Source organism: Pungitius pungitius, chromosome 11 (genome assembly GCF_949316345.1).
Source record: "Pungitius pungitius chromosome 11, fPunPun2.1, whole genome shotgun sequence".
NCBI lineage: Eukaryota > Metazoa > Chordata > Actinopteri > Perciformes > Gasterosteidae > Pungitius > Pungitius pungitius.
This window is the reverse complement of record NC_084910.1, coordinates 5,290,581-5,318,025: the sequence shown is the minus strand read 5'-3', so window position 1 is coordinate 5,318,025 and position 27,445 is coordinate 5,290,581. Positions and strand designations below refer to the sequence as shown.

At 43.5% G+C, this 27,445-nt stretch overlaps 3 protein-coding genes across 3 annotated transcripts in view; all 3 read right to left on the bottom strand.

The window, feature by feature from the left end:
• Positions 1-1,715: 1,715 nt before the first annotated feature.
• Positions 1,716-11,766, bottom strand: LOC119197678 (sodium- and chloride-dependent transporter XTRP3-like). Its single transcript, XM_037454197.2, has 11 exons — positions 11,499-11,766; positions 9,899-10,039; positions 9,035-9,126; positions 8,678-8,905; positions 8,248-8,358; positions 7,844-8,085; positions 5,483-5,645; positions 3,984-4,185; positions 3,421-3,580; positions 3,093-3,258; positions 1,716-2,962 (listed from the first exon to the last, which is right to left on the bottom strand). The coding sequence occupies exons 1-11, from the start codon at positions 11,620-11,622 to the stop codon at positions 2,810-2,812; spliced, it is 1,782 nt and encodes a 593-aa protein (XP_037310094.2). The 5' UTR covers positions 11,623-11,766; the 3' UTR covers positions 1,716-2,809.
• A 3,640-nt stretch (positions 11,767-15,406) lies between these two features.
• On the bottom strand, positions 15,407-17,799 carry ggctb (gamma-glutamylcyclotransferase b). Its single transcript, XM_037454226.2, has 4 exons — positions 17,576-17,799; positions 17,358-17,503; positions 17,145-17,277; positions 15,407-15,764 (listed from the first exon to the last, which is right to left on the bottom strand). Exons 1-4 carry the CDS (start codon positions 17,684-17,686, stop codon positions 15,600-15,602), a joined length of 555 nt encoding a protein of 184 aa, XP_037310123.1. The 5' UTR covers positions 17,687-17,799; the 3' UTR covers positions 15,407-15,599.
• A 4,688-nt stretch (positions 17,800-22,487) lies between these two features.
• LOC119197673 (oxysterol-binding protein-related protein 10-like) overlaps positions 22,488-27,445 on the bottom strand; it is a 34,824-nt gene continuing 29,866 nt past the window's right edge. The window contains exons 9-12 of the mRNA XM_037454191.2: positions 24,985-25,171; positions 24,062-24,244; positions 23,212-23,365; positions 22,488-22,603 (exon numbers count right to left, since the gene is read on the bottom strand). Coding sequence (XP_037310088.2) covers positions 22,559-22,603; positions 23,212-23,365; positions 24,062-24,244; positions 24,985-25,171 — 569 coding nt within the window. The 3' untranslated portion in view covers positions 22,488-22,558. The remainder of the gene's footprint in view (positions 22,604-23,211; positions 23,366-24,061; positions 24,245-24,984; positions 25,172-27,445) is intronic.

Sequence of the window (27,445 nt, the reverse complement as noted above, 5' to 3'; positions counted from 1 at the left end):
AGGGAGCAGCAGAGTGGGCGGCTCGGGTCAATGGTTCGGCATCTCCTGGCTGAATGTTCACAGGTAGCACTGTCTTCAATCCATTCTGAGCAGCTATTGCTGCACCAACAACCCTAACCCTACATTAATGAGAAATAAAATCAACTTTTTTGATTTTAGCAAATGGCTGCAATGAAACAGGGTAAAGGGGTCTGAGTACTTTCCGTACCCACTGTATGCTGGAAGGAAACGGAAGCAACAGGTAGGTTTTTAGCAAGAGGTGCATAAATCCTTGTGGTTTTGGTTGCTGAAAGTAGTTTTTGCTAATGGCAAAAGGTTCAAAAAGGTATTTGTATTATTGAAATATCATGTGCAGTGCCTTGCATAAGTGTTCACCCCCCTCGGATGGTTTCCCCTTGCTTTCATACATGAAATCATGCTCAGTTTTGATAGGGGGAAAATAGATCTGGTTGCACACTGAGTTCTCTTGGGAACTCTGACCTTTAGTTAACTGTGACCTTTCCTTTACTCATGAGTAAGGCTCAAAGTGTGCATTCCTTCACACCTGTGTCCTGCTCTAGTTATTCTGTGCAGTATTGTCCCATCTGAGTGGACAACCGGGACGTCTCTGATGTGCATTGAAGCTTTTCTTTCTCCGAGCTTCACTAGACCTTCCTACTTCTCTAAGGGCGAAGGAACGCTGTCCCTTCTCAGCTGAGTTGAGTCATTGAACTGTTGTCTGTACTCGTGGCTTGTGTTGGATGATTTGTGTATTGTTTATGAATGTCCTATTTGTTTGTCTGGAAGAAATACTTCACAAACAAGGCTTAAGATTTGACAGATTAAGACAATTGATTTCTCTCAAGGACATTATCCACTCATTTTCTCTAAGTATAATTAGTCTTTAAAAAAATGTAAATAACCTCTATAATGTCAAGTAAATCATATTATTTAGATATTAATGTAAAATCATTTTTAAAATACAACTTAAAGTAATGATTGCATAAATATTAACCCACTTATAGTCAGTATTTAGTAGATGCACCTTTGCTCTCTGGTGGAGCTGTGGGCTTGGACTTGGCCGCTTCAGGACGTTCCTTGTGTCTTTAAACCATTTCTGGGGAGCTTTTGCTGGACCTTTGGGCTCCTTGTCCGACTCGAAATAAAATCATCTCCCAAGTCGAAGTTCTCATAGACTAAATCCGATTATCCTCCAGCCTGCTCCCCTCTACCTTTACCAACCGTCTCAGGGCCTGCTGCTGAGAGGCTGCATCACAATCCTTTCATAGAATTCTCCAGAATTTTGAATGATCTTTTTAGCTGCTCCGAGTGTTTTGTCTTCATGTTGCAGTCTTAGCAGGGATCCTGATGAACCAGAGACTGGTCCTCCCACACACGCGTGTTTTTATACTACAATCCCTTGACACACATCCACTGCACTCAGGTGATTTCCCCTGAACTATTTGTGACAATGCTGGACTAAACGAGCTGGACCTCTGTTTGATTAGGTCACTCACTTTATAAGGGATGAATATTTATGCCCAAATGTTTTGTTTTGTTTGGAAAAATCTGTTTTTGACATTAAAGAAGCTTTTTTTCTTCTTCAGTTCTTGTCACAAAAGCCAAACCACAATGAAGATTTCATGTCTAAAAAGGTAAAAACATCCAAAGGGGGGATGAATACTCAAGGCACTATACAGTGATGCTTGTATTATACACACACACACTACATGGTATTATTGATATAAACATTTGTCTTTAATAAAAAAACATTAAAATTAAGGACAAAATAAACATGTTTAGGATACTACTCATTACATGTAATATGGAAACTTCTGATTTGAATTGACATCAAACGTGTTATTTCCTTGTGTATGACAGACTGGTACAAACATCTAATTGAGTCAGTAACACAATAAAGTAAATTCATACATTTTAATCATTAGACCTTTAGATGCCACAATGATCTACACTATGTACACATTTCATGTGTGTGAGGCTGTGCAAGAGAACTCTTTCTTTAAGCTTGACTGTATGTGTTAAACACACATTAAAGATAAGGTATCATAGCATTTCCAGCCCTTTCAAGACCACTTGTCCAAAAGAAACAGGCCATTTGTGGCACGTGTATAAATCTGTTCACCAGAAAACTTGCTACACAATATTATTAGTTGACAAAACAGGTTATTATTAAATCTAACAGGTGCTACTTTGGTTGTAGTTATATAAAGGGCCCAATCTTTCCTACTTATACAATACTGACTCACTTTAATAAAGATTACAAAGGTTACTAATGGCTGAACATTCTTTAATCTTATTGCTGGACTTGTTTGGGAGTGAGCATTGCTACAAACAAGCTTCATGTGACTGTGAATTAGCTCCATTTGGTCAGTAATATCTGTGGCTGAATAGGAAGACATTTTTAAGACATCTTTGCAGTCAGCCGTCACACACACACACACACACACAACCCACTGAGTGAGCCACGTGTCGTCCGACATTCATCACATTATGACTTTTTATACTGTACTACATTTGTTCTAAAAGTTACCAAATGGCAATCAAAGAAACTGCAATCTGATGTAAATACAACTTGAACTTCTCTTTTAAAGTGTTGATTGGAATCTGGCTCAGAAGTTTAATACTGATGGAAGCCGTGCAGGAATATATTCAACACAAAATGATCAGTGTCTCTGCCTCTTGCCTTACACCGTTTCTTCTTCAACTTCACAAACACAGCCAACACCAAAGGGGGGGGGGCGCCGTGTGAGTATAGAAGTGTCTACGAAGGCGGGTGATGGCGGGAGGTCTTTCCCCCCCCCGGGGTTTGTCAAGTAGACACCGTGTTGAGGCGGCGTCCATTTTTCCTCTTCTCGCAGTAGACGTATAGAGCCGTGAGGGGGATACAGCTGATCGACGACACCAGCAGGAGCCCGATGAAGACCTGAGCGAAGACGGGGTACTCCATCACCACTGACTTGCCCTGAGGACACCACCGGGACATGGAAACGACACGTCACATGTTATCAAGCATCGTTACTGCATGGCTTGTTCTTTCTGTTCTCCTTTTTCTCATATAGCCAATAAAGGAGCGGGAGAAGGCCTCATCTCACCAGCTCTTTGTTCCATGCTTGGTAGGTGGGGGTTCCTCCTCGGATGTAGTTGACTATGTAGACGATGAAGAGGGCGATAAGGAGAAAGGGACTGACGCCCCCCCACATGATCTTCCAGTACCAGTTGGGACGATGACCCAGCATGTCTTCAATATCTTTTTCAAACCTAAAATGATTCGATAACGTATTAAATTCACACCAAACAATCAGCCACAAAAGCTGAACTGAAGGCACACAAATGTGCGTTCTCCTCAGAGTATACGATAGTGATCGCACAAATAGCATAATGATCGTACATCTGACCATGCTGGTGCTGGCGTGCACAAACCTTTTGATCCCATAGATGTAACTGACGGCCAGGACCTCGACGAGGACGATGAAGAGCAGGGAGAAGTTGGCTCCGTAGTCGTTGAACATGGTGAACCAGTAATTCCCCGAGGTGGTGGTGAAGCCCAGGCCGAGCAGCAGGCAGAGGACACACACTACACCTGCAAGCGGAGCACGCCACTCAGTATAACATCGCTATGTATAAGTGACCATGGGATAATAAAAAATATGATCAACTCAAAAATGATGCTGGAAAAACTCCCAAACTACACTGCAGATGAAGGATATAAATGATCTATGCAGCTGCAACATTAAAGTGATGAATGCATGAATATAATCCACGAATATATAGTATTCATTGTGCCTTGTAACTTTGGATCTATTCTGCTCTCATTACTCTACTTTTACACAAGTCTCAAGACGGACTCTTAGTGTACTGTAGTATTACTACTGTAACTTAAGTAAATGATTGCAGTACTTGGCGATATTGATATTGACATTGAGTATTGAGTCGGGCGCGAGGGGGTGGACCCCGGCGGTATGTTCGGTCCACCCGGGTCTCACCGTTTAACAACTCGTCGCTGAGTTTGGACACACACTTGAAGTCCCGCAGCGGGGTGATGATGGCGGTGACGTTGCCCAGCATGCTTCCCATCCCCAGCAGCAGGAGCATGACGAAGTACAGCACCGACCACAGCTGAGACACGGGCATGTTCTTGATGGCCTCGCTGTACACAATGAAGGCCAGACCCGTCCCCTCCACCGCCTGAAACAGGAGGGGGAAGAGCAGGTTCCCACTGGAATCACACATCGCTGCTACATTCACATTGCCTCCGGTCTTTAGTTAGCACACAGGTCTCGTGGCTGCATCACATTTTGACCACTGGGACCAATCAGTGTCTCTGCCTCTTCCTTTACACCGTTTCCAGATCTTGATTGTGCACCTAGTTTGATTTATTGATTGATTGCACTATTTTCCAATAGTTTGAAGGTATCCAACAATTCTTGTTCTTTCCCTAATATAATTGATGCACTACGCATACAGTAGCCAAAGTAATCATAGAATAATCGTTAATCAGTAGCAATAATTATTTGCCCTTATGAAAGCCTTAACAAATATAAAATGATCAACGTAACCTCAAACGTTAAACGGGCTATGATCCATTTATATACCGTACAAATGTGAGACAATGTGACAATGGGTTTGCTCCTACTAATGATGATGAACCTACAGGGAATTATCAGGTGAAATTTCTCCTCCCGGTTCTACAGAGCTTGTTAAATAGTTCCATTGGATTAATTCTTGCTGCTTGTAGCTGTTTTTAGCTGCACACTAGCTGCTTAACAGCAAACAATCATCCCCAAACATAGAGCCAAAAAAAGGTAATAACAGTACGATCGTAAGGTGGATAGAAACACTAATTAAATGAATGAATGACGTTGGACTACAGGCTGTAGAAACCTGTAGAAAGGCGACATGTTATTTGCCGTGTTCACACTTGGTTTCTGCCGCCTTCAAGTGACCAAACAAACATATTTCTACTGCAGGTTTACTGCATTCATACCAGGAGGTCTATTGGGATCAATATGGATAATACAATACTCTTAGTTGCATCTCACTCTGCCCTTGTTTCATACCAAAATAAAGTAACTTAGACAGGAAAACAAACACTTATTTTGCCCTTGAAATTTCTTAGTAGGATGGTTTGCGCTTCTTTCTAAAAATTGCAGAGCTATTAACTTTTCAGGTGCAGAGGAATTATTCAAAGGTCAAGTGAGCACATTTAAATGTTTTAAAGGAGAAAAACATATTTGGGATTCAATACCAGTCTTTCCATCACAGCGGTTGGGTTTTTTAAACACACATGTTGCTATAAGCACAACATGTTTTCAAAGGATCATTGAAATTGAAAACCTATGCAATATACGGGACAATTGTACAGTGGCATGACTTGAAGTGAAGGAAAGTCTTACACATCCTTTCAGTTAAGACCGACCCTCTGAATGGGAATGCTGTGCTGAATAACACGGTGAGTCCCAGGAGCAGAGTTAGGGGTACGTACAGTGTCGAGTTCCTTCTCCAGGTTGCAGCCTTCCAGTCTGTTAGCGATTCCAGCAAACTGCTCTGGGAATGTTGAGTTCAGCCTCTCAATCCACTCAAAGACATTGTCCATATTGATGCTGTCCTCTGCTTGGTCAAATGTATTCAGCAGCAGTAAACGGGTCCTGGAAGAGAAAAAAAAGGCTGTTACAGTTCTGAGCATGCACTGTCTAGGGATCGGCTGGTTGACCATCAAGAGAAGATCCTGGATTAAAGTCATCGTACAGTGCCCAGAACCTCCAATCGTGAGACAAAATAGTGCCGTCTCAAATAACCTCCAGCTGGCCATCGGAGAGCCGGACGTTGACTAAAACAGGCACTGAGACACTGATAGATGGCTTCAGAGAGGGACTCCACGCAGGGTCAGTGGCGGCACAAAGAAGGCTGCGAGATCTTAGCACATGTCCTCCACCTGCATTGTGAGCTTTGGACCAGAACGCTGTAGATCTCAGGCAAAAACCAAAGAGGAAAGACATAATGGGAAAGAAGAAAGACGCAGAATGACACAGTGAGACAGGAGAGAGAGCGAGGGACAGGGACAGGCTTTCATAGCAAACTCGTTTGGATTTGTGGAATGATTTTGTGGACATAAACACAGCAGCTGCTCAAAAGAAGAGAATGACCTCTTCCCTCGGGTGACCCAGCAGGAGCACAAGAGTTGGGTCACTAAATACTCACCCCCTCCCGCGGGTTTATTGTGAGTAACCTCCTTGGAAGGAAGTCCACCGCCAAAACCCTTACGGAGTATCCTATTAGTTTTCCAAGCACTGCTCAATACTCTGAAGGTCTTGCATGGCAACAAGGAACAGTTATGGACCAGTGGAGTGGGGCCGAATGAAGGATTATGGGTTCCCATTAGCCTTGGAGGCATTCGGATTCAGCGTCCCCTTTCACTGGTTGACAGAATTCACACACACACAACACATCTACACAACAGCACAGAGAAGCAGAATCCCTGGACCGCCTGAAGACAGTGGGGTCACTCAGCTGATCGGGACAGCTGGATGACAGCTTGGTATTTGTTTCACAGAATACACTCTCAAAATGAGCATCGCACTCCACATCTTTAACACCTCTTCCAGAACAACCTTCTCTCTGGCATACAATGAATCCGCGTTAAAAGTAAAATGTGCTTTTTCAATTGCATCAATAGAAATAAAAATGAAAAATAAACTTTACAGGACCTCAAGCTACCGTGTACACACACACACACAACATCTGCATATTACTTTAAGGCACACACATGCACACGGTTTAAAGCGTGAACTGGCATATGCATGTTAGGTGAACACACACCTGTTGGGCTCCCACCGTAGCATAAAACCAAGGCTGACTTCCAAATGCATGAAACTCCCAGCAAGGAATGTGTCCTCGCAGTAAGGTGTGAATTCCCTCTCTTGGTGAAACAGCCCTGAGACACCACAGGGCCCCCCTGCTGTGGAATGTGAGCTCACTAGTTTATGGTTCTGGGGTTTCAGAGACACGCGAGGACACGCACACACAAGAGTCCCTTGCGTGCTTTTTCACTCCTTCTTTCGTGCTTTTCCCAAGGCTGGGATTGGTCTGCTAACTACATCCTTTCTGGAGTCTCACATTTCCGGTTTCATAGCACAATACCACCATTTTTAAAAGGAAGATTTTTTTACAAGAGAAGAGCTTTTGTCTGAAGAAATCCGTAAATATGACCACTGATACAACCCGTCATTGGCCGACTATAAGGCCTCCGATTCATGGAGGGAGATCTCTGCAAACGTCGGTTTGACGGACTCTCCAACCCAAACCACGTTCCAGCTGCTCCGGAGAGGTCCGGCTCCTCCAGTCCTCACTTCCGGCCCAAGCAGCTCCCCAAGAAGGAAAACTTCTTCTACCCCCTTGGATACATCTTGCGTGTTCCAAGAGCACGAACAGCTTTCGCGCCACCGAGAAACCCAACAGTCCTCATGATCCCCGCCACAAAGGACAAAGGACAAAGGACGGAGTGGACACCGAGTGAAACGAGACTCCAGGAAACACAGAAAAGCCCATCAACGCACAGTAAGGCTGAGTCTGTGCAGAAGTTACATTAGCATGAGTTGTTATTTCCGAGAGATTGTGTATGTTTCTAAACTGCGTTGCTCTTAATGAGTGAAAATCAATTATGAGTTTAGTTTGGTTATTAGTCCTTTTTAGGGTGGTGGCCCGTTTTTTATTCATTTCGTGAATTATCTTAGTGATTATTAATAATTCTATGGATGTCCGGGATTTAATTTCACACTAGCTATTAGCTAACACGTTGCCCCTACGTCGTGCCCCACAAAATGGTGTGAGACTACGCCCAACACACCTCTCCAAGCAGTTCTCGTAGTTGACGGTGGCCTTGAACCCGTAGATGGCGAAGGTGACGATGCTGGCAAAAATGGATGTCCCACAGTTGATGAGGGAAACAATGATGGCTTGTCGCTCAAAATTGTTGTTGTACTGGTTGTAGCTGGCAAACGCTATGAGCGTCCCAAAACCCAGGCCCAGAGAGAAGAAGATCTGAGTGGCCGCGTTGATCCACGTAGTGGGGTTGGCGAGCTGTTCCAACTCAAAGCAGACAGACGCACATTCACATGTCAGCTGCAACCACACACACTTACAAATCCACGGGGAATACATATCTCACAACTAGGAACAGCATTTTGTTTGATAACATCTTGCACATGTGACATCGGCGTGCCAATCAGCCAATCTCCAACATGGCCTTACCTTTGGTGTGAACATGTATGCCACACCGTTGAGGGCCCCATGCAGAGTGAAGCCCCGAATGAGGTAAATGAAGAGGACCACATACGGAAATAAGGCGGTGAAATACACCACCTACAGATGGAGATAGACATCAAAGTTAGGGTCAGAATTCAACGAATATGTTGGAAAAGGAAGAGGCTTTCTGGACAACTTTATCATGTGGTTAGCTTTGCTCTTTCTGGGTTTTATGGCTGTCTAGCAGGGGACGAGGACCCAATCTGGTGTAGTATGAATTTGTTTTGTTTTTTATCACTGGATGAATTCCCAGTCATTCATCTTTCCAATTCTATCGCAAAGGTTCTCAGTCACAATTGGCTTAGTAGTTCAGAACCGTGCACAACATGTTTATTCTTGCAATATTCACTATTGGAGGGACTAAGAGGACTCTTACCTTTCCTGTTGACTTCACTCCTCGGACAATGAACAGGTAGGTAAGCACCCAGGCCAGCACCAGGCACATTGCCTGGCCTGTATGAATGCCTCCATGCTCCTCAATCGAAGGAGAGATGTTCAGTGTCTCCCTGTAGAAGAAGTACTGGGTGGGTGTCCCCTTCTCACACTCCTCTAACGGTCCTGTCTTATTGGTATTGAGGGGGCACTCTGCCCAGGGCAGGACTGACTGAGATAGGAGAGAGAAGAGAACAGTAACGGCAGGTTAGCTCTCTGCCCAAAAACGATCCAAAAGTTTATGTATGTATGGTATTGGCTAATGACATAATTTACAGCAGTTTGTTAATTGGCAGCTCACTTGAAATGAATGAAAGAGGTACCAGAAACTCCATGCATTGATGATGTTGTAATAGAGACACAGATACAGGGACGTCACAACACTAGCAAGACCTAAACCGAGAAAATCATACAAGAAAAATACCAAATCATGACAAAGGACAACAATTTTTTCACATTTCACTTTTTACACAAGCACTAATGAACCCTTAAGTTAACCATGTGTGAACAAGCACTACAAAGCAAAATCCTTAGAGTTAATTTTACAGTGTTGGGCCAAAGTGTTGAAGTGCAGAGTTAAAATCACACTGCAAACTCCTACAGAGTCAATTGTATGAAAGAGCTGGAGTCGTTATCCAGCGTCAAGATCAGATTCATTTGCAACACTTAGTAGAGTCAAACTAACTCTTTGAAAGGATTGAAATGTAATTGTACAGTGTCACAGTACTTGGTATCAGAATTAACTCCATGTAATATGGCGCATGGATTGGTGACTTTGCGCTGGGAACCACGAGATTGGTGGTTCAAACCCTGGTTGCTCCATGTTCCATGTCAAAGTGTCCCTGAGCAATACTCCTAACCTTGAATTGCTCCCTGGGCTATAATGTAAACACCATGTGTTAAAAATGCAACATAAGTTGCTTTAACACTTTGCTGAGTGTTGATTTCACACTGACAAGACTGGGACAAAATAAACACCAGCTTAGCGTCTATTCTATACTAAGAAAGAGGGGTCCGACGTGTTGGCTTCTCACCACTGCCAATCCAACATGCTGTTCTCCATCAGACAGGCGAGGGATCCTCCCCATCAGCACTGTGCCTGGATGCAGTGTTTCCGTCCCAAAACCTGCATCGAGGTACAGTCGTCAGCGCAATCAGGACTTACCTACTCCTCCCAAATAAGGGCTGATGGCGCTCCACGCCCCGATGCTGCCCAAGCTCATCTTCTGACCAATGGCAAGCTCCAAGTAAAATAAGGGGATACCCTCCAGAATCAGCATGATCAAATATGGAATCAAGAAGCCCCCTGAAGGAGTAAACAGAGAGAAGTAGTGAGTAGAAGCCTGAACGTCAAGAGAAGTCTCTGACTCTGAATGCCTGAACAAATTCAAATCCAAGTTTTTGTAAAAACACCAACTCAAGATTAGAATTTGTTTTTGAGAGGTCAAAGGTCAGTGTGATCTCATGTCTGTCCCATTCTAGTGATATCTCAGGAGCGTCCTGGGCAGATCTCTTCATTCTTACCACGAATGTGCACTTACGGTCTCTTTGACCTCATAAAGATTTTTTTTGGCCATAACTCAAGAATTCAGATAAAAGTCTTTAAAAAAAAAAGGAACCAGCAGGAAACCCAATTTGGGACCTTCCCTCTAGCTTTGAGTTCATGTGAATTATGTAATCAAAAGCTTGAAACAAAAAAGGCCCTACAGCATTATTTAGATAATTCTGTAGTAATTCTTAGTAAAAGAAAAAAAGATTATTTAGTTGGCTTTTAACAGTGTCTCCCTTAAATCTAAACCCAAGAACCCAAGACTAGAACCCAATAAAGACGTCCCAATTCTTCCATGATAACACAGTAACACTTTACAACCTGTCTGATAAGACTATCTGGCAACGCCTTTGTTTATTCTTACCTAAAGCTACTGTTTTATCCCAATCGCTCCACAGGAGGCATAGGGAGTAACATTGCAAAGGGCACTCTTCATTCTCATTCATACAGAAGGGTTACACATAGATGCTTTTGTCACCTACGAGGGCTGCGGGCTGTATCCGTGGTAACATACAGTACATGTGTTTTCTCTCTCTGTATGACTTCACTACAACCAAGCACAGCGACTGAACTGTTGCTTGTACTCTTTGGTTGGGTGAAATGTCAATGCAGCAATAGGAAAGGAGTGATGACATTTGCTTTGATGACACAAAGACACATTTGAAAAAGACCCGTCAGAGCACAATATCATCACATGCAGCAAAATATCCAACCTTTAACTGATGGAGTGGACCCGCTAGACCAGAATGAAATACATACATACAAATACATGTACAGGTGATGTTGGAAAATTGCATTATATAGTGGTAATACTTTCAGGAAGAAATGCTGCTGCACTGCACAGCTAATGCATTGACAAAGTATTTGTAAAGTAGAAATCAAAATAGCAGAAAAACAATTTTTTTTCTGTTCCCTTCCAATAGAAGAAGAATAAAAGCCCAAATGAAATTGTAATTGTGTGTTTATCTTTGATCACATTGCGCCCGTCTTCCGTTTGCTCTGGAGCTACAGCAGCAGCTAGAGTGTCTGGAGATAAGCTGCATCCACTGATTCTGGTTGTGACCCAACAAGTCATCCACAATGAGTCAGTGGAACCCTTTGATTATACAGAGACTAAGCACATGGTATGACTCGCATCACAGTCAATAAACCACTGAATAAAGCGATACTCAGCGCCAGAAAAACCTTTTCTGCCCCCCCGGGGCCAGTGACTTACCTCCACCGTGCATTTGACAGAGGTACGGAAACCGCCACACGTTTCCCAGTCCCACCGCGTACGACACGCATGCCAGGACGAACTGGACCGGGCTGTCCCAGTTGGGTCTGGCTTCCTTCCCCATCTTCTGCGTCCTGAGAACGCGTCCGGACTACAGGTGGCGGGGACAGCGGCGTGTGTGTGTGTGTGTGTGTGTGTCTGCAGGGGGCTGGAGGGGCCAATAAAAACAAAGTGGATCGGTGCGCGGCGTGTGCGTGGGAGCTGCGCGCCGCCGCTCTTATAAACAGCTCCTGGGGATTGTAAGGTGGAGGAGGAGGAGGGGGGGGGGGGATGGTGAGGGGGGGTTCTGATGTTTGGGTTTTTACATAACTCCTCCTCTCACGACTCGAGATCAGTGTAAAAGCTTATTCGGGTTGTGGTCCTGTCCTGTGGTCGCACAACAATTCTACCCGATGGCTTATTTTAATGCTATAATAAAGAATTAAGTTTCAATATGTCCCAGTCAAATAAAACGTAACTTTAATTTGTGACAACCCACTCACAATGTGGGTCATTGTGGGTGTCTTGTCAACGTGTGGGAGGTGGCCCGAAAAGGAAGATAACCCGGGTGAATGTTTGATTGTACAGACTAACCCACCAGTAAACCGACCGGTTCCATTATTGACAACTGGCAGAAGTAAAATGCTTTTTACTTATGCTTTCCCAAATTACCTGTTGTCCCAATAAAAAATGTTGTGTTATTGTATCCGTCCATTCAAGGACAAACAATGCTCCATTTGTTAAAAATTAATCAAATAACAAATTCTACGTGAACCATCTTAAAGTTAAGGTGTGATATAACAAACAACGGGTCGAATATAAACCAGGATACATATTATGTGTGAGTTCCTTTCTGGGAAGGTTACAGGTCCATAGAAGGGTGTAACGCCAAAGACAAGAATTCTTTTTGTTCTTTTTGTTCATGCACTCACGCAACAACTGCAATGGCGTCATTTTTCCTCTCTATTAGGCTTAGAGGATTAATGGTCCATCCTAATATGAGAGGCCATCCCCTACTGTGTGGTGTCATTCAGGTGACCGCTACCATGCCATCATTAGTTGGATCAACCATACAGTGACGGTAACAGTGACGAAAAGAAAGTAAAACACACACTAAGAAGCAGCGAGAAAAAATATCATTAATAAATACAATAAAAGAAGTCTTAGGCAATGGCCCTAGAATCAAAATGACACTGCAATAAAGCATGTGGAAAGACAAAGAAGATAACACAAACAATAAGGAAGGACGATCAAAACAACTTGCTCATGCCTTGTGAGATAAAAACTTTAAGTAGATAGGCTTTATGAAAATGAGGAAAGAAAACCATGAATGGCTTCCTGTCAAGACGAACGGATGATGTGAAACGCTCAATGACCGTCTGTGGAGGTTCTGTCAAAACATCAGTGTGCACGAATTCAACGGGACACGGCATTCTCCATCCAGTCCGCCCATTTTTCTGTGTCCTAAAACCAGGCTACGGGCACTACCATAAAACATGGGCCAGCAGATCTGTTGGATTCTGGGACACAGTTGGCTCAAATCCGTAACCCTAAACACATGCGTATGTGCCAATTACAAGGCAGTTACAAGGCAGGTGAACCCTTCTGTAATCCATTTACAGGGAGATTGAGAATAAGAGTCTATCCTCGGACCATCAGGATGATGGACATGCATGAGCATGGTCGTGTTTTTATTACGTGGTTGGAGGCATTAGGTTTTCCAGTTCTTTACTACGATGAATTCCCCCAAAAGGCTGTTTCTTCAAATTTTTCCCTAACCTCTGCTTGCATAGTTGTAGAATTTCGTGGTGAAACATCAGGGTCATCTAAAGGTCAGCTAAAGGTTATAACTTAAGAGCAGCAAACTTCCTGCTCCGTTTTCTTGGAAGAGTAAATCATTTCCATCGTTATTTGGGTTTGATTTACTGCAAGTCATTTAGAAAGTAGCTATCATCATGTCAGAGCAGATCATCCCAAGAATGCCATATAATATAAATAGGTCAATCACCAAATAACACAAAAAGAAGGTCTTAAGCTGTTGAAAAACCAGCCTGCATAGTGTTTAAAGTAGTGGTGGATAAAGCACACCCTTCTTGTTCATGAAAGAATGGATAGAACTGAATGAAGCATCACTTGTGTGTTACATGCCAAGTAAAACAACTTGTAAATGTAAGGGGGGCATAGTGAATTCTTACTCCTTTAGGACTTCACAGCTCCAGCCCCTCTCTGAGTTACCACTTAGGTCGCCTGAGCCAGTTATGTCACACAACTTTAGTTATATCACCAAGAATGCTTACCGGGTGGCAGATCAAGGCCAACAGTATAAACAAGACTAGTCCTGGCAACCCAAGCGGGGGTTCATGTGTTTTTGATGTGTTTTCGTTGCAAAAAGCAGCTGCTCTGACAAGCTCTATTCGTTTCTCGGCCACGGCTCCATTCTTGTGCTGAAATACTCCCCCCCCACTTGTTTGCGACGCGCTGTCGTACACTACTGTGTTAATCCCTCGGGCCGCACACTACTAAAGCTCCAGAACAATCCGGGATACGGGGGCACATGTTGGGGACACATGATTGGCGGATTTGCCTCGCTCTCATGGCTGCTTGGGTAATAATTACAATCAAATTGCAAATAGCGGTCTTCCAGGTCGACTACCTCGCAGGTCGCTGAGCCTTCTGCTCCTCGGCACCGCCGGGGGCCTGTGATGCTGTGAAAGCCAGCTGCAGCTGCACGACAGAGAAGAATCTGTTTTGCCTGGTCCCCCACAGACAGGACCCCCCCCCCCCCCTCTGCCCCGGATACAGATGCTATGTTTGTTTGTTTGTTTGTTTGTTTGTTTGGAAGCCGCCACGGCTCTGCTTGGGTGGCGGAGAGGCGAAGAGGGGAGGAGAGGTCTTGTGGAGAGGGTTGCTTTAGAGCAGGGGGGGGATTTGAAAAGGCCCAACGCTCAAGGAGGTCAATGGTGTTTCCGTGACCTTGAACAGCTTCAGTATTGTGCTGGTTTCTTGTGCTGTCTGGTGACCTTTTGACCTAATCAAGTGCTCACTGAAATGTGCATTTAATCACATATTCATTTTCAGATTTTTTGGCTGAAACGTTTGAAGGTCGTCCTTTGGCACTCCTCCTCGACCTCAATCCCAAACTGCAGAAACACTGATTATCTTCCACAAGTAGAGAAGTTGTTCTGGCCACCTGAAGCTTCGGTGGAATATTAATAATTATAATAAGGGTAGATGAAACCTTCACAACCGGACAAATTAAGGTGGACGTCATGAGCGATGTGAATGAATGAGATGGAGCGGGTCGGGCCTAGCAACACCCTTGACACCCTGTTACATTATTGGATGATAAAGTACTGCCTCTCCTGCCTTATTGCTTAAATAACACCCTTAACAGATACCCGGTGTGCCTGTTCTTCTCATTGAATGCAAAATAGGTGGCATTTTGGTCTCTTTCACCATGGAGACCAAACTTTGTTCTTAAATGTTCAAAAGGTCAAAGGTCAGAACGGATGCCAGCAGGTAATAAAGTCAAGCATTGACTGTTTCAAAGGAAAATATGTAAGAAGCTGTCATCAAGTGTGTTAACTTCCATCCTGAGCTGAATCCATTTGTATCAATTTGTTTGGTTTGAAACGACAAAGCAGTCCCTTTGTTGTAGTTTGGTATTGTGAGACGTAAGAGAGGAGACCACTATGCGATGTTACTGTACCTGCCTTATCCTGCCATAGAGGTACAAAAATGCTGTTGTGGGCGTTTAAGGAATGTTTAAGTTAAGTTGTTCATTACTCAAAGTGTTGTTATAAGCAATAAACAAGCATTGGAATATATCATCCACATCAAAAACATAAAGGCACAATGGTGAAGCCAAGAATAAATGAACCTGTATTATTGTTCCTTATGGTGATATGTGACGATCACATTCCTCTGTACAGGCAACTGGAGTCAGACCACAGACCCATCAATGCCTCAAGCAGCTAGCTGGGGTGAACTTGATACAGCAGTAGGTTGAACGCAGTGTGGACTTTTCTAGTACTCAAAGTGGACCCGGGTCCTGCTTGTGTATCAGGCGTCGGAGCGTCGGTTGGCCCTCTCTTTGCTTCTCCCTCCGGCTTGCTCCAATTCATCCATCATGGGTAGAGGACCCTCAAACGCGTTGGTCTTGATAGCTCTCAGCTTCTCCTGGTAGTCCGTCGGCAAAGCGTTCTGCTCCGCTCCCATCATAATCACCTGCAGCGGTTGTGCATGATTAAAGTCACAGACATCTCTACTCACAACCAATAACAGCCGCACTTTCGCAAATGCCCTCCCACATCATCATGGGTGTCTGGAGCGTCCCCTGCATAGAGCTTCAGTGAGATTAGAAACACGGAAAATCTAAGGCCTGCTTCCCTTTTCAGGATTTGAGGCTGTCACCTGATACTTTCAGCCATGTTCATAAAACATCTTAATGCTAAAAGTACCGGTGCAGAGGACTCAGAGCCATGGGACCTGCATACTGTCAGTAATGCTCAAATGCTTATTTTTGTATTAAACTTGTATTAAAGGCACATTAATTAATCACCACCGACAATACATACATGAATAAAGACGATTTCCAGGCCATAACTGGATCATCTGCTAAGCTTTGGCTCAGAATAACTGTACTAAGCAGAGTGTTGTTGTGACCAGGCCCTGCATAACAGAGGGATCAGTACAGTCGACTCTGTAGAAGACAAAGCTGTGACAACAAAGTGACGCTGTGCCTCTCTGCACGCTGCCTTTGCCTCATGTTTGGAGCTCTCACATGTGCAAAAGAACAGTCTGGTACTCTGGTACTAGCTGGCGGCTCTGTTAAAGCAGGTGTGTCCGGGATGTTGTGATCCGTTGGTTACGGTCGGATGACGAGGGCTGTGAGCAGAATGATTTTAATTCTAGATGCTTCGCAGAGAAAAATGGGTTGGCGTTAAAACACAAGCATTAAACAATTAAAACAATCGATTGAATCCAAATGTGAAGATGCTGTCGTGATTCCCACTGCAGCTGATTGAAAACATAGCACCACACTGGAGCGTAGTTAAAGTTAATGCACAAATCACATGATCTGAAATGACCATAGAGTCATAACATCAGCTTCAACTTAGTTTATTAGTTTTTTAATCTCAACAAAGGATTAATTTATTATAGGGCTGTTGTGTTCGCTGATATGTCTAATCCTCTGTTTGATAGCGATTAATTGCTGAAACACATCAATGACCGCTTCCATTGCTCTGGCTGACATGTTCCTTCCTGCCTGACCATTTGTACCTTTGCCTTCCACCACTTCTGTGTACCGAACTTTGCCAATCCCTGACCACGTGTACGAACTAAACCCATCTGTGACACCGTTTCCACACGTCGTGTGCTTGAGTCCTCCGGTTGCAATGGCCACTGACAGAGTAGAGAATGCAGGAGGTACTTGGAGATACGTCAGAATGCAATTAAACAGTAGAATAACAGTAGCTTTATCGTCTAAAATCACAGCAATGATGAATACTGCCTCCACAAAGCGCCTGCTCCATGAGACGTGAGGGCTCCGAGCCCACGAGCAAGGATGCAAGGATGCAAGGATGCAAGGAGGCTGACTCTTACCTGCAGGTACTGAGGCGATGGTGGGGCGTACACACAGCTGTTCATTATGTAGGTACGACAGTGGATCTCGTGCTCTTTGGTCTTCACTGATAGATCAACAGGGCTGTACGCACCTAACGTCACGTTCTCCTGACTGCGAACACACGCCGTCCGCGGTAGAGGTCAGAGATCACAGGAAAGGCCATCCAGGGGAGGCCATTAACAGAACTTTACCTGTCCAGAGACTCCAGGTCAGACGTGCTCATCTTCCACACCACACCCCACACCTCGTCCCCTGGGCTGTGCTCCACGGTGGCCACACCCCCGTGCCACCGCTCACTGGCGAGGCCTTTGTGGTTCCCAAAAACCAACCTGTGGTCCTGAAAGGGAGAACAAGTGTAAGCACGTGCTGCTCATGACACGACATCGGTGCTCCTGACATCCGGTGGTACCTTCAGCCTGGCCACGCAGTGGACCTGAGCAGATGGGTTCTTGAGCTGGAGCCGCTCCTTCAGCAGGTTGCTGCCGTACGCAAAGTACAGGAAGGTGAGGTGGTGGGCCATGTCGCCTCCAGCTTCTGTCGGGGAGGAGGTGGCGGTGGGTGAGCCAGATTGCGAGCAGTGGGAGGGAGGCGGCACAGAGGAGCAAAGGGCTGAGGAAACAGAAATGAAGTACCGGCCTTCCAGCACTCGCACAGCATTCTGACGGTAATCCCCGGCGCTGCTATGGAGCCCCATTGTGCCCCACAATGACCTGTTTCATGTGTAGAGCCAACTGCTCTGAGGCGCACACACACACACACACACACACACACACACACACACACACACACACACACACACACACACACGCACACAAATCATTTTGTATTATCTTGGAAAATCTGGAACAAGATTTCTCTTATTAGATTACATACAGCTGTACTACACTATGAATCGTTTAAGACTTTCCTGGAAAAATTATATTATGTCGCTTTTTGACATGCTGTGACTTTTTACCCCTATATTAGGACTTGTTCCTGTCTTTTTTTTGAAGACATCTTATTCAATGACATTTAAATGACTATATACCAAGTCATAAAATATGCAAGACTGTTATTTTACTATTATTACTATTATTAACTTTTTTTTACTGTTTACGTTTTACGGCATACTATACTTTGATTTTTCAAGACATTTTTTGACATATTATACCGTCTTATTGTCTCTTTCAACATGGTATCATTTATTACTATAGTATGACTTTTTAACTACTTACTTGTAAACCGTTTTTTTACATACTGTACTGTCACTTTTTTTGTTCTGTCAGGACATAGAACGTTTGAATGACTATTTTCCACATTTGTTGACGTTTTTGATATACAATAATTATTTTTATTTACTTTTGACTGTTTTCTGTCTTTTCAAAAATGTTATAGTATTGGTGGTAAAGGTCATTTAATGACCTTTATCAACACACTTTTCATTTTTTTTCATTTAATGCTAGGTCAAACAACAAGTCAAAGTCTCCTCCTTCTCCTTCGCAGGCCCCTTTCAGTTGGAGCCAAGAAGTCAAGGCTGTGTTGTAGTTACACCACGTTCACAGTTAAGCAATACAGTTGCCTTTAAATAGAACATCTTGAAACATTGCCAGAACGAGCAGTTCCTTATGAATTACTTTTTCCAACAAACTACACCGTGACTTTTTCAATACAGCAAACAATAACCATCTCACGTCTTCTTGGACATCATTTAAGTGGTCTTCTTTCAAATAATCAAGCAATTTGTGATGGAAAATGCTCCACGTGTTTACATAGAATCACCTCTCCTCACTTCACGTCCTCATCTCCATCCATTCAGAGACTTCTGGACGCCTCTTTCCTTTCCCTGAGGACCAACACATTAAATGGGTCATCATTTGAGCTCAGGGTAGCGGGCTCTGGACGGTGGGTTGTGTCATCCGTTGTATACGTCATTTACTCACTTTTAACGGCGACGCTGCAGCCGGGTGGGCTGTAATGTCCAAAAGGAGTATTCATTAAGAAAAAAGGAATAGAAAAATGACACACGGCTTCTTTGTCTTTGCCTGAGATATAAATAATGCTGTGAAAATTGGAAACAGTAGTTGTTTCTTGTTAAATTTTAATCGTATAAATTGCAGTAAATGAAATTGAGAATGATTGTGAGCTCTGTCAACATACCCTCACATGTTATTTTGAAGTCATTTTCTTTTGAAAAGGCAATCGAGAATCAACCTGTATAATACCTTTGTATTTAAGAGCCCACGTGCTGTGGTGTATAATGAATGCATATTGAGAAAATGTACATTGCTTTGAGGTGTAGGCTAAACATCAGGCATATCTGGTGCAAAATCCAACTGAATATAAATTACAAAACGTTTTTGGTAACATGCAGATTGATTGGATGCTGTAAACTTATAACACATCATACATTACATCATTTTTATTTGATATATTTAAGAAATATTGTTGGTCTTCATAATATAATTTCTATCAAGCTTGATTGACTTCTTAGTTTGTTTGAGACTTAATATAGTTCTTAAATTGTGGATGTTTGTAGGGATTGAGAATCCCGTACCACACCTCAGGTAAAATAAGTATTTATTTATTTTGAATATAAATACACAGTAATATAGATGAATATACATATTTCTGTACAAACACGTTTCCCTTTTGAGGCTTTTCAGTGTTTCCTTGTTCCTGCCGATGGGGCTGTCTCCCTTTGCCCCCCAGATGGCAGCATGCACAAAGTAGTCATCACAGGAAGGCAGTTGTGTCTCTTTCTCTCTTCCACAGTTGTTGTGCGTTTTTCCATGAGGAGGTAAAGATGTTCCACTATTCTACGTGTTCAACAGCACTCACACCTCAAGTGGCATCGCCAGGCTACCTTTGATAATATTGTATTTATCTATACAAGGAAGTATTGTACTCTTTTGTGTATAATACTGAATGTACTTAATACATGTACTCAGCAATATTTCTACTCTACATACTGTACATAAGATTAACTATGAGTTTCTTTAGAGCTTCAGATTTTACATCAAATCAATTCATAATGTATTGTCATGGATTAAACTACTGAACTACTAAAAATAGATAACATCCTGTAGAAGCAGCTTGGTTTCCATGTGTCAATTATAATAATAATCCAATAACTGGGTCATTCCGCACCATGGAAAACTTTGACCTTTGACTTGCTTGAAATATATTTTGTGACTTGAGATAATCTAGGAAAATTGAAAGTAAATAATTTCTCATGTTACATTTACAGATAATCTACTGGTTCCATTTTTTTACATGATGTTGTATTTACTTAATTCTGTAAAGTTGTTCCAATTTAAACCCCGCAAATGAATGTATCTTTGTCTTTGTACTATATGTACTATATATGTTGAACCAAGAAAAAGGAAGGAAGAAGAACCCCAAAATCCAGGGGAGGCCAAATGTGATTGGAGACCTTTATTTTAAAAACAAATACAGAGATTGTTGAGTCCCCCCGCCCACGCTGAGACTACTGTCTACAGTCATGTGTTGCATAGGTCGGTTTATTACCAGTGTCAGAAGGAGGACGAGGTGTCTATTTGCCTGGTCAAAGCTTCACAATGACACAGCGCTATTCCCCCCCCCCTCCCCCCAGGAATATTCCCACTATGTTTTTATACAGCAATGGAATATTTAACACTGCTTCTATCAAAGACTAGAAATAGAGAGCCATAGTTTGGAGCTCAGATGCTGCAGATGAAAATAGTACACATGATCATATTTTAGGACTACCTCACATCCTGGGACACACAAGACTGGACTTCAAAACACTGTAATAATTCATTTTGGTCGTGTTAATCCCATACCGATCTGGGATCCTGATCCTCACTACAAATGGGTCTACAAAGGGCACCAGGGCCAATTATTAGTTTCAAATGGTAGACACTTATTCGCTGTTTGAAGAGTGGTGTGTGGGAAAAGCTGTTTGTTAAGAAAGCCGATATACGTATTATTGGACAATCTTTGAGGTGATGGCGTTTACAACTTAAAGTTACTACAAGGACCTTTCCATGGTTTAGGTTCTTGCGGACCGGGCGGACAAAGGCAGAAGTGAGTAGCACAGCTCAAATCAGCAGCTACCAGAGTCCTTTTGGAAAACCATTCATTTGACTGCAGTCGGGTTTGGGCTCTGGTTCTGGTTCTCCTCTTCCCACAGAAGTCGATGAATCGGTCCTCCCGAACACCACCTGCACTATGCCCAATCCCATCTAGAGGGTGCAGCTGTGGTCCTGGTCCGAGCCCCCCTCCCCCCCTGGATACGGAGTCTCTGGTCTTGTTTGCTTATAAACAGGCAAAAAGGTAAAAAATAATCCTTGTAGCAACTTTAACCAATCTTTTAGTCATCCATCTATGGCACAGAATTAATTCTAAGCCAGCAGACTGAATAGTGAAACCTTACAGCTAATGCAGAAAAGATAACTTTGTATGACTACACTTTATTGTTTCATTTGGCTTTAAAACTGCATTGGCTCATTACAAGAGCAAGCTTTTCATATAATATTGACTATGATCTCCCACATCCAATAAATAAATGGAATGAATAACTCATGTAAAATGCTATTTTCATGTCATCTGACATGGACCAATGAAACCAAAGGTTCCTGAATGGAGATATACCAGATGTGAACAATTTGATTTCTTTTTTTTTCTTTTTTTACACTAAACCCGGTGAAGTGACCCACTAAAGCTAAAACATTTTCCAAACTGCAGCATAGTAGATGTGGGATATCCAGCTCGTATGTAATGGGGCTCCTCTTCTCCAGCCCATGGGAATGGTTCCATGGAGGGTTTTCAGTAGATATTATGACAGTGAAAGTCAACTTCTATATGATCAAGGATTGAGCTTTTCCTTAATGAAACAATCCCCCCCTAAAAAAAGCACTCTGTCATATATAAGATCAGTGCGCAGCAGCAACAACAAGAAAAAGGAAAGAACTCGTCTGACACCATTGGGTCCTGCTGCTTTTTGGATTGTTCATACAAAGAGGCTCAATATTTCATCATTAACATAAAAACACAAAGTGGCTATATTGTACGGTGAATTGTGCAAAACTATTGTGACCGACAACGTTGATTAGTACGTGTGCAAACGACTAAAAAGTTTTGGTTTGGATCTACTTTTAGAAAGAAATGACCCGTTGAGTCGGTTCTGTCTGTAATCTCAGAGGTGGCTGTACCCGCGTAGGACCGGTCTCACCCCACCGCTGAGCCGACGGGTCTCCGATTGGACAGGACTGGAAGTGTGTCCTTTGGTACCACTTGATCTGTTCTCTCTCCCCACAACAGCCCCCCCCCCCCCCCCCCCCCCCCCCCACCTCGAGACTTGTCGGCCAGCCCTCGGGCTCCATCGCTCTCCTGTCGGCTGGGATTGGACAGCTGCTTCAGAGGCCTCTGGTCAGTGAGCTTTCCACAGAGGGTTGTGGTACACCCAGCCTTCGCCCTACACACACACACACACACACACACACACACACACAGCAGCAGCTCAAATTAAAGGGGGACATCATTTTTCCATGTTTTTGTGTTTTGGGTGTAGCTGACAGGTTGCTATCTAATCGCTTAATTGAGGACTAAATGATCCCCTCCCAGGATGGACAGAAGTGGAATAGATGTCATGCGTACAGATATTCAAAGCACAAGACATGAACGACTCTTATAATATCAGTATAATAGCACAAAAATGATGGCAAAACCACAACTAATAATAGCAGCAGTGGATATTGTAGCAAAATCAGGATATTGAAAGCATTAACGTGTTAGAGGGTTAGTTAAAATTGTAATAACAACATCAGGAGGTGTGTCCACAGTCTGAGTAGAACTGCAATCTGTGGAAAATCCTGAGTCTCATTTGACCTGTCGGCAAAAACGTGACTTAGTTTTGTAAAAAAAGATTTTTTAAGTCTCTTTTGATGACATGATTAGGTGATGGACACTACTTTATACTAACACTCTATTGAATGTATAATCTTCATTTGGAAAGTCAGAATTAAAAAAACAGCCTTTTGCATAACGTAACTCTAGTGATGTCGCTGGTGTGCACAGTGTTACCTCTTTAATGAAATATTTGGGTTTCCAGGGGGTTTTGGTGGCAGCTCTCTGTTTGCCCTCCTTACGCTGCCTCTCCTCCAGGCGGTGTTTGTGTTCTGTGGCTGCGTCCATATTTCCCGCCTTCAGGGACGCTGTGACGTGCTGCCAAAGACGCCTACAGGACAGGGAAACACAGATTAACGGGACTCTGCCTGGCATACGCATATTATGTCATAATATGTCTGCTCATCAGGGGTTGTTTGGCCATCATTATATTACATTACATGTCATTTAGCTGACGCTTTTATCCAAATCGACTTACAATAAGTGCATTTCCACATAGAGATACAAACTCAGAAGAACAAGTAACAAGAAATATATATATATATATATTATATATCAGTCGGTTGTTGGGACGAGTCTGTGGTCCCATTCGCTTAAATAGCAACATACAACTTTGTCCCACTTTTGTGATATGGGAAGCTCTCAATATAGTTCTTGAAATAAAATAGTTTATAGTTTCCCCATTCGACAAACACGTAATAGCACTCAACCCACTAGAGGGTCACTCCCCACAGTTTGAGAGACACTGATCTGGCCAAAGGATCGGTGTTGGAAATGAGAATCACTACATGAAAAAAACCTTATAAACACTTTCCTTTCCATTTCCTTCATGGTGTCTGCTCTCTCATTCCCACACACTTACTCGTATTTGACCAGTTCAAAAAAGTGGGAGCACTGAAAACAGCGGAGACCTGACGTGTACGCTTAACTAAAGCGGGCTCACTGTAACACTCACAGCATTTTGTTTCCTGTCAAATAGCGGATTTTTCCTTTTTTTTGCCTCTTGAAGAGAAACACGGAGACTCACCGTGACTCGTACTGGCCCTGCTTCTCTGGGGGAAGGATCTTCTTCTTGATGATCGGCTGCTTGGAGGTATCAATGGTCTTGGTTTCCCCGTTGCTGTAGGTGAACTCCAGGACCCCGTTCCACTCCCCCTGGGCCTTGCACACCACGCTGCCTGTCTGGTTGTGCTTCACCTCTGCTGTTACTCTGGAAGAAATCAACAGGCGTTCTTCAGCACTCGAAGAACATACATCCTGTATGTTCTGCTATCACATCCAGCATGTTCCAAACATCTTCAAAATACGTTAGCGGGTGTCTGGTCATCGTAAGCTACCGTGTTGGCACAAATCCATTCGCGATATTGTGTCTGCTGAGGGAAATTAAGACTCACCCTCGATGACTAATACAAGTTATTAAAAGCAAGCTGCACAGCGGGCTTTGCTATTTAAATGGCTGATTCAGCAAATTGGAGCAGCAGAGGGAAATTGATATGGTGGTGCACGAGGTGTAATCATATGAGCAGAACATCAAAGGGGGGGGGGGGGGGGGGGGTGCTTTCACTATCCTCCAATGCTGTGTAGCATCCATAACTCAATTTGCCTGCATATGATCAAATTCGTGGATAACCTATTTAACTGAAGAGGAAAGCGGGTCCCTGTGTGTGTAACACGTATAGGGCCCGCTGTCTACAGTTCAACCTTGACTCCAGGTGGATGTTTGTGACTAATTTCTTTTCTTTACTTTTCTTTATAACCATGAAATACATGAAAACATATGATTGGCGTCCTAACTGTGGTCACAAAGCCAGTGGTTGGCCGTAGTCCGTGATGCATCCTGGTGCCGTCATTTCCTGTCAGAGTGTGTGTGTGCCGAGGTGGGAGGAGACAATATGACTGCGGTGGCTTTTTATTGGCACCAAACAGGGGTTTTCAGGCACATTGACTTACCTGTGTACTTTTCCTCCGTAGAAGGGTTTGGTGTGGAAAGTGACAGTGGCAGAGTACCCACTTTTGGCACAGTTGATAGTGACCTTTCCCCCAAGCTCCACCCACGGCACCGTCAGGATGGAGCGGGCGTAGGCACAGGGCAGAGTGAACACATACTCCTCATCGTGCTCCAGCAAATACAGCACACCTTGAGGAGAAACAGGACACATTTAAGAGACAGTGGACAGGTGGCCAACACTACACTTCAAACTCTGTAGCTCTGGGTACACCTGGAGCATCCTTTTTGGACGGGTCACTTACCACTCGATTCGTAATCTTAAACTATATTAAAAGGTTGTGATTTAGGTTCCAATAAGTAGGTTTGTTATGTACAATAAGATGTTTTTTATGTACCTGACCTTAGTTTAAAATTGACATAACCAAACTAGAATGAAATAAATCATCATTGACTTGGTTTCACCCAGGACACAAAAAGTCCTGTGTTCAGACGCCCCCAAAGATCAACGCTGATCGTTGGTCTTTGACCTGTTGTTTTTGTAGAATTACTGTTGGAATTAACACAAAAGACATTTGGACACCATGCGTATCTACAAAGACAAAGCATACCATTTCCATATTTGAAGTGGAGTAAAAAGAACATGCATCCATTGAAATGTAGTGACGTTGAAGTATAAATTGGAAATACCGAAGCTCAGTACATGCGACTTAATGCTTCATTATGTTAAGCTACAGAGAGGTAAAACTATTTAGTAACATCACACCAATACATACAGAACATTTTTGTGAAATTAGAAGGACCCTTCTTTGTGTCATTTTGGACCCTTCCTCACAGGCAGCGCACTCATATATACATATCAGACCAGGCAGGTGTTACTCACAAACGTACCCTTTTCAGAAGGAAGACAAGACGACTGGGGCTCAGTAATCCCCCCCGACGCCATGACTTCCATTTACAGCTAAAGTGGGGGCTTTGTGTGATGTTCTCGGAATCACTCGTGACAAATGTAGCACTTGTGTGGATTTGCCATTGTCATCGTTGTGTGATTACACGTGGCAGAGGAGGTAAGAGGATTCAGCGTAAGTGGACTCTCTCCGCATACATAAAAACCACCATGTCGCTCTGGCTGCAGATTTGTGCAGAATTACTTCAGCATTGCTCCGAGGACATTGCATGGACACCAATGGCTCCAATGGCTCTGATTTAGGCTTCCTGAGGAGCCTCGTGAGCTCCCGTCCAGTCCTCCCCCCCCCCCCCCCCCGCTGCTTATATAACAGACAGCTGGCCTGGTCCCACTCTACCGCCATAGGCCCAGGTCTGACACATACACATCTGTTTGACACACACACATATGGACACACACTTCTTGATCTAAAAGACCCACTAGCAAGAAACATACACACACACACACACACACACACACACACACACACACAATGTCCTTATTTCCTCCAGTGTGTCATCCCCCCCCCCCCCCTGGACATTTTCACTTGATTGTGTTCATCCATCCATGTGTGTATTTGTGCATCTGTGAAACAAAGACCCACGTGCTGCAGTCAGTCGGTCCCCTGCTACACAAGGAGCTTAATCCTGGTTTATGTGTCATGAATGAAAGGAAAGGAAACCGTTAAGCTTCGAATTCATACCACAGGACATTCCAGTTCATTGTATTAGCGTATCACTGTCCTGATGAGACACTCGGGCTTGTATTTAGCGAGTGGCTTGTTCACCGCTCATAAAGGGCGCTCTGGAGTGCAGGTGGAAGGGTCACAGGTGAGTCCACGTCCACCTGCATTCCAGTTTGGGCCCGCTCTGTTTCTCACAGCTGATCCAATGTTGAATCTCAAGCCGGCCCGCCATGAGGTGAAGGGCCTTTTTTAGGTGTCCTCAGTGTGCCACATTATATCAACATTAAGGTGTACATTAAGTTTAATTAGACCATCAATTATAATGGATTCTTTCATTTGGTTTTATGCATACAGGCAGCGTGCAAAACAACACTTAAAAAATCGTTTTCTCTATGTGAGCTTTAAACAACCATCCATCAATCTGTTCATCGGCAATACATTTCTAGGTGTTAGATGAGGAGTTCTGAGAATATCCATTGCCACCACACGGCTACCAACGCTACCTGAGCCGGCAGGCATGAACACCTTTCCCCTTTGATGGGGTTACTAAAGCAGCAGTGGCAAAGGGGAAAGCATGTCAGAAGGCATCACATGCTCACAAGGTTTCACAGATTCAGGGCAGTGACGTCACCAACACATATGAGGTTTTGTGCTGTTTTCAAACTTCTGCAAATTTCTGAAAGCAAAACCTGACATCCAGGAGGGATCGAGGGATGAATGTCTGCTGCTGGCCCAATTACAGATTACGGAAACTTTACGCTCATGCTACTGCTGCCAACAGGTAGTTTAAATCGTTAGTCTAAAAAGAACAGTGAGGCAGAGAGAGTGATGTAAT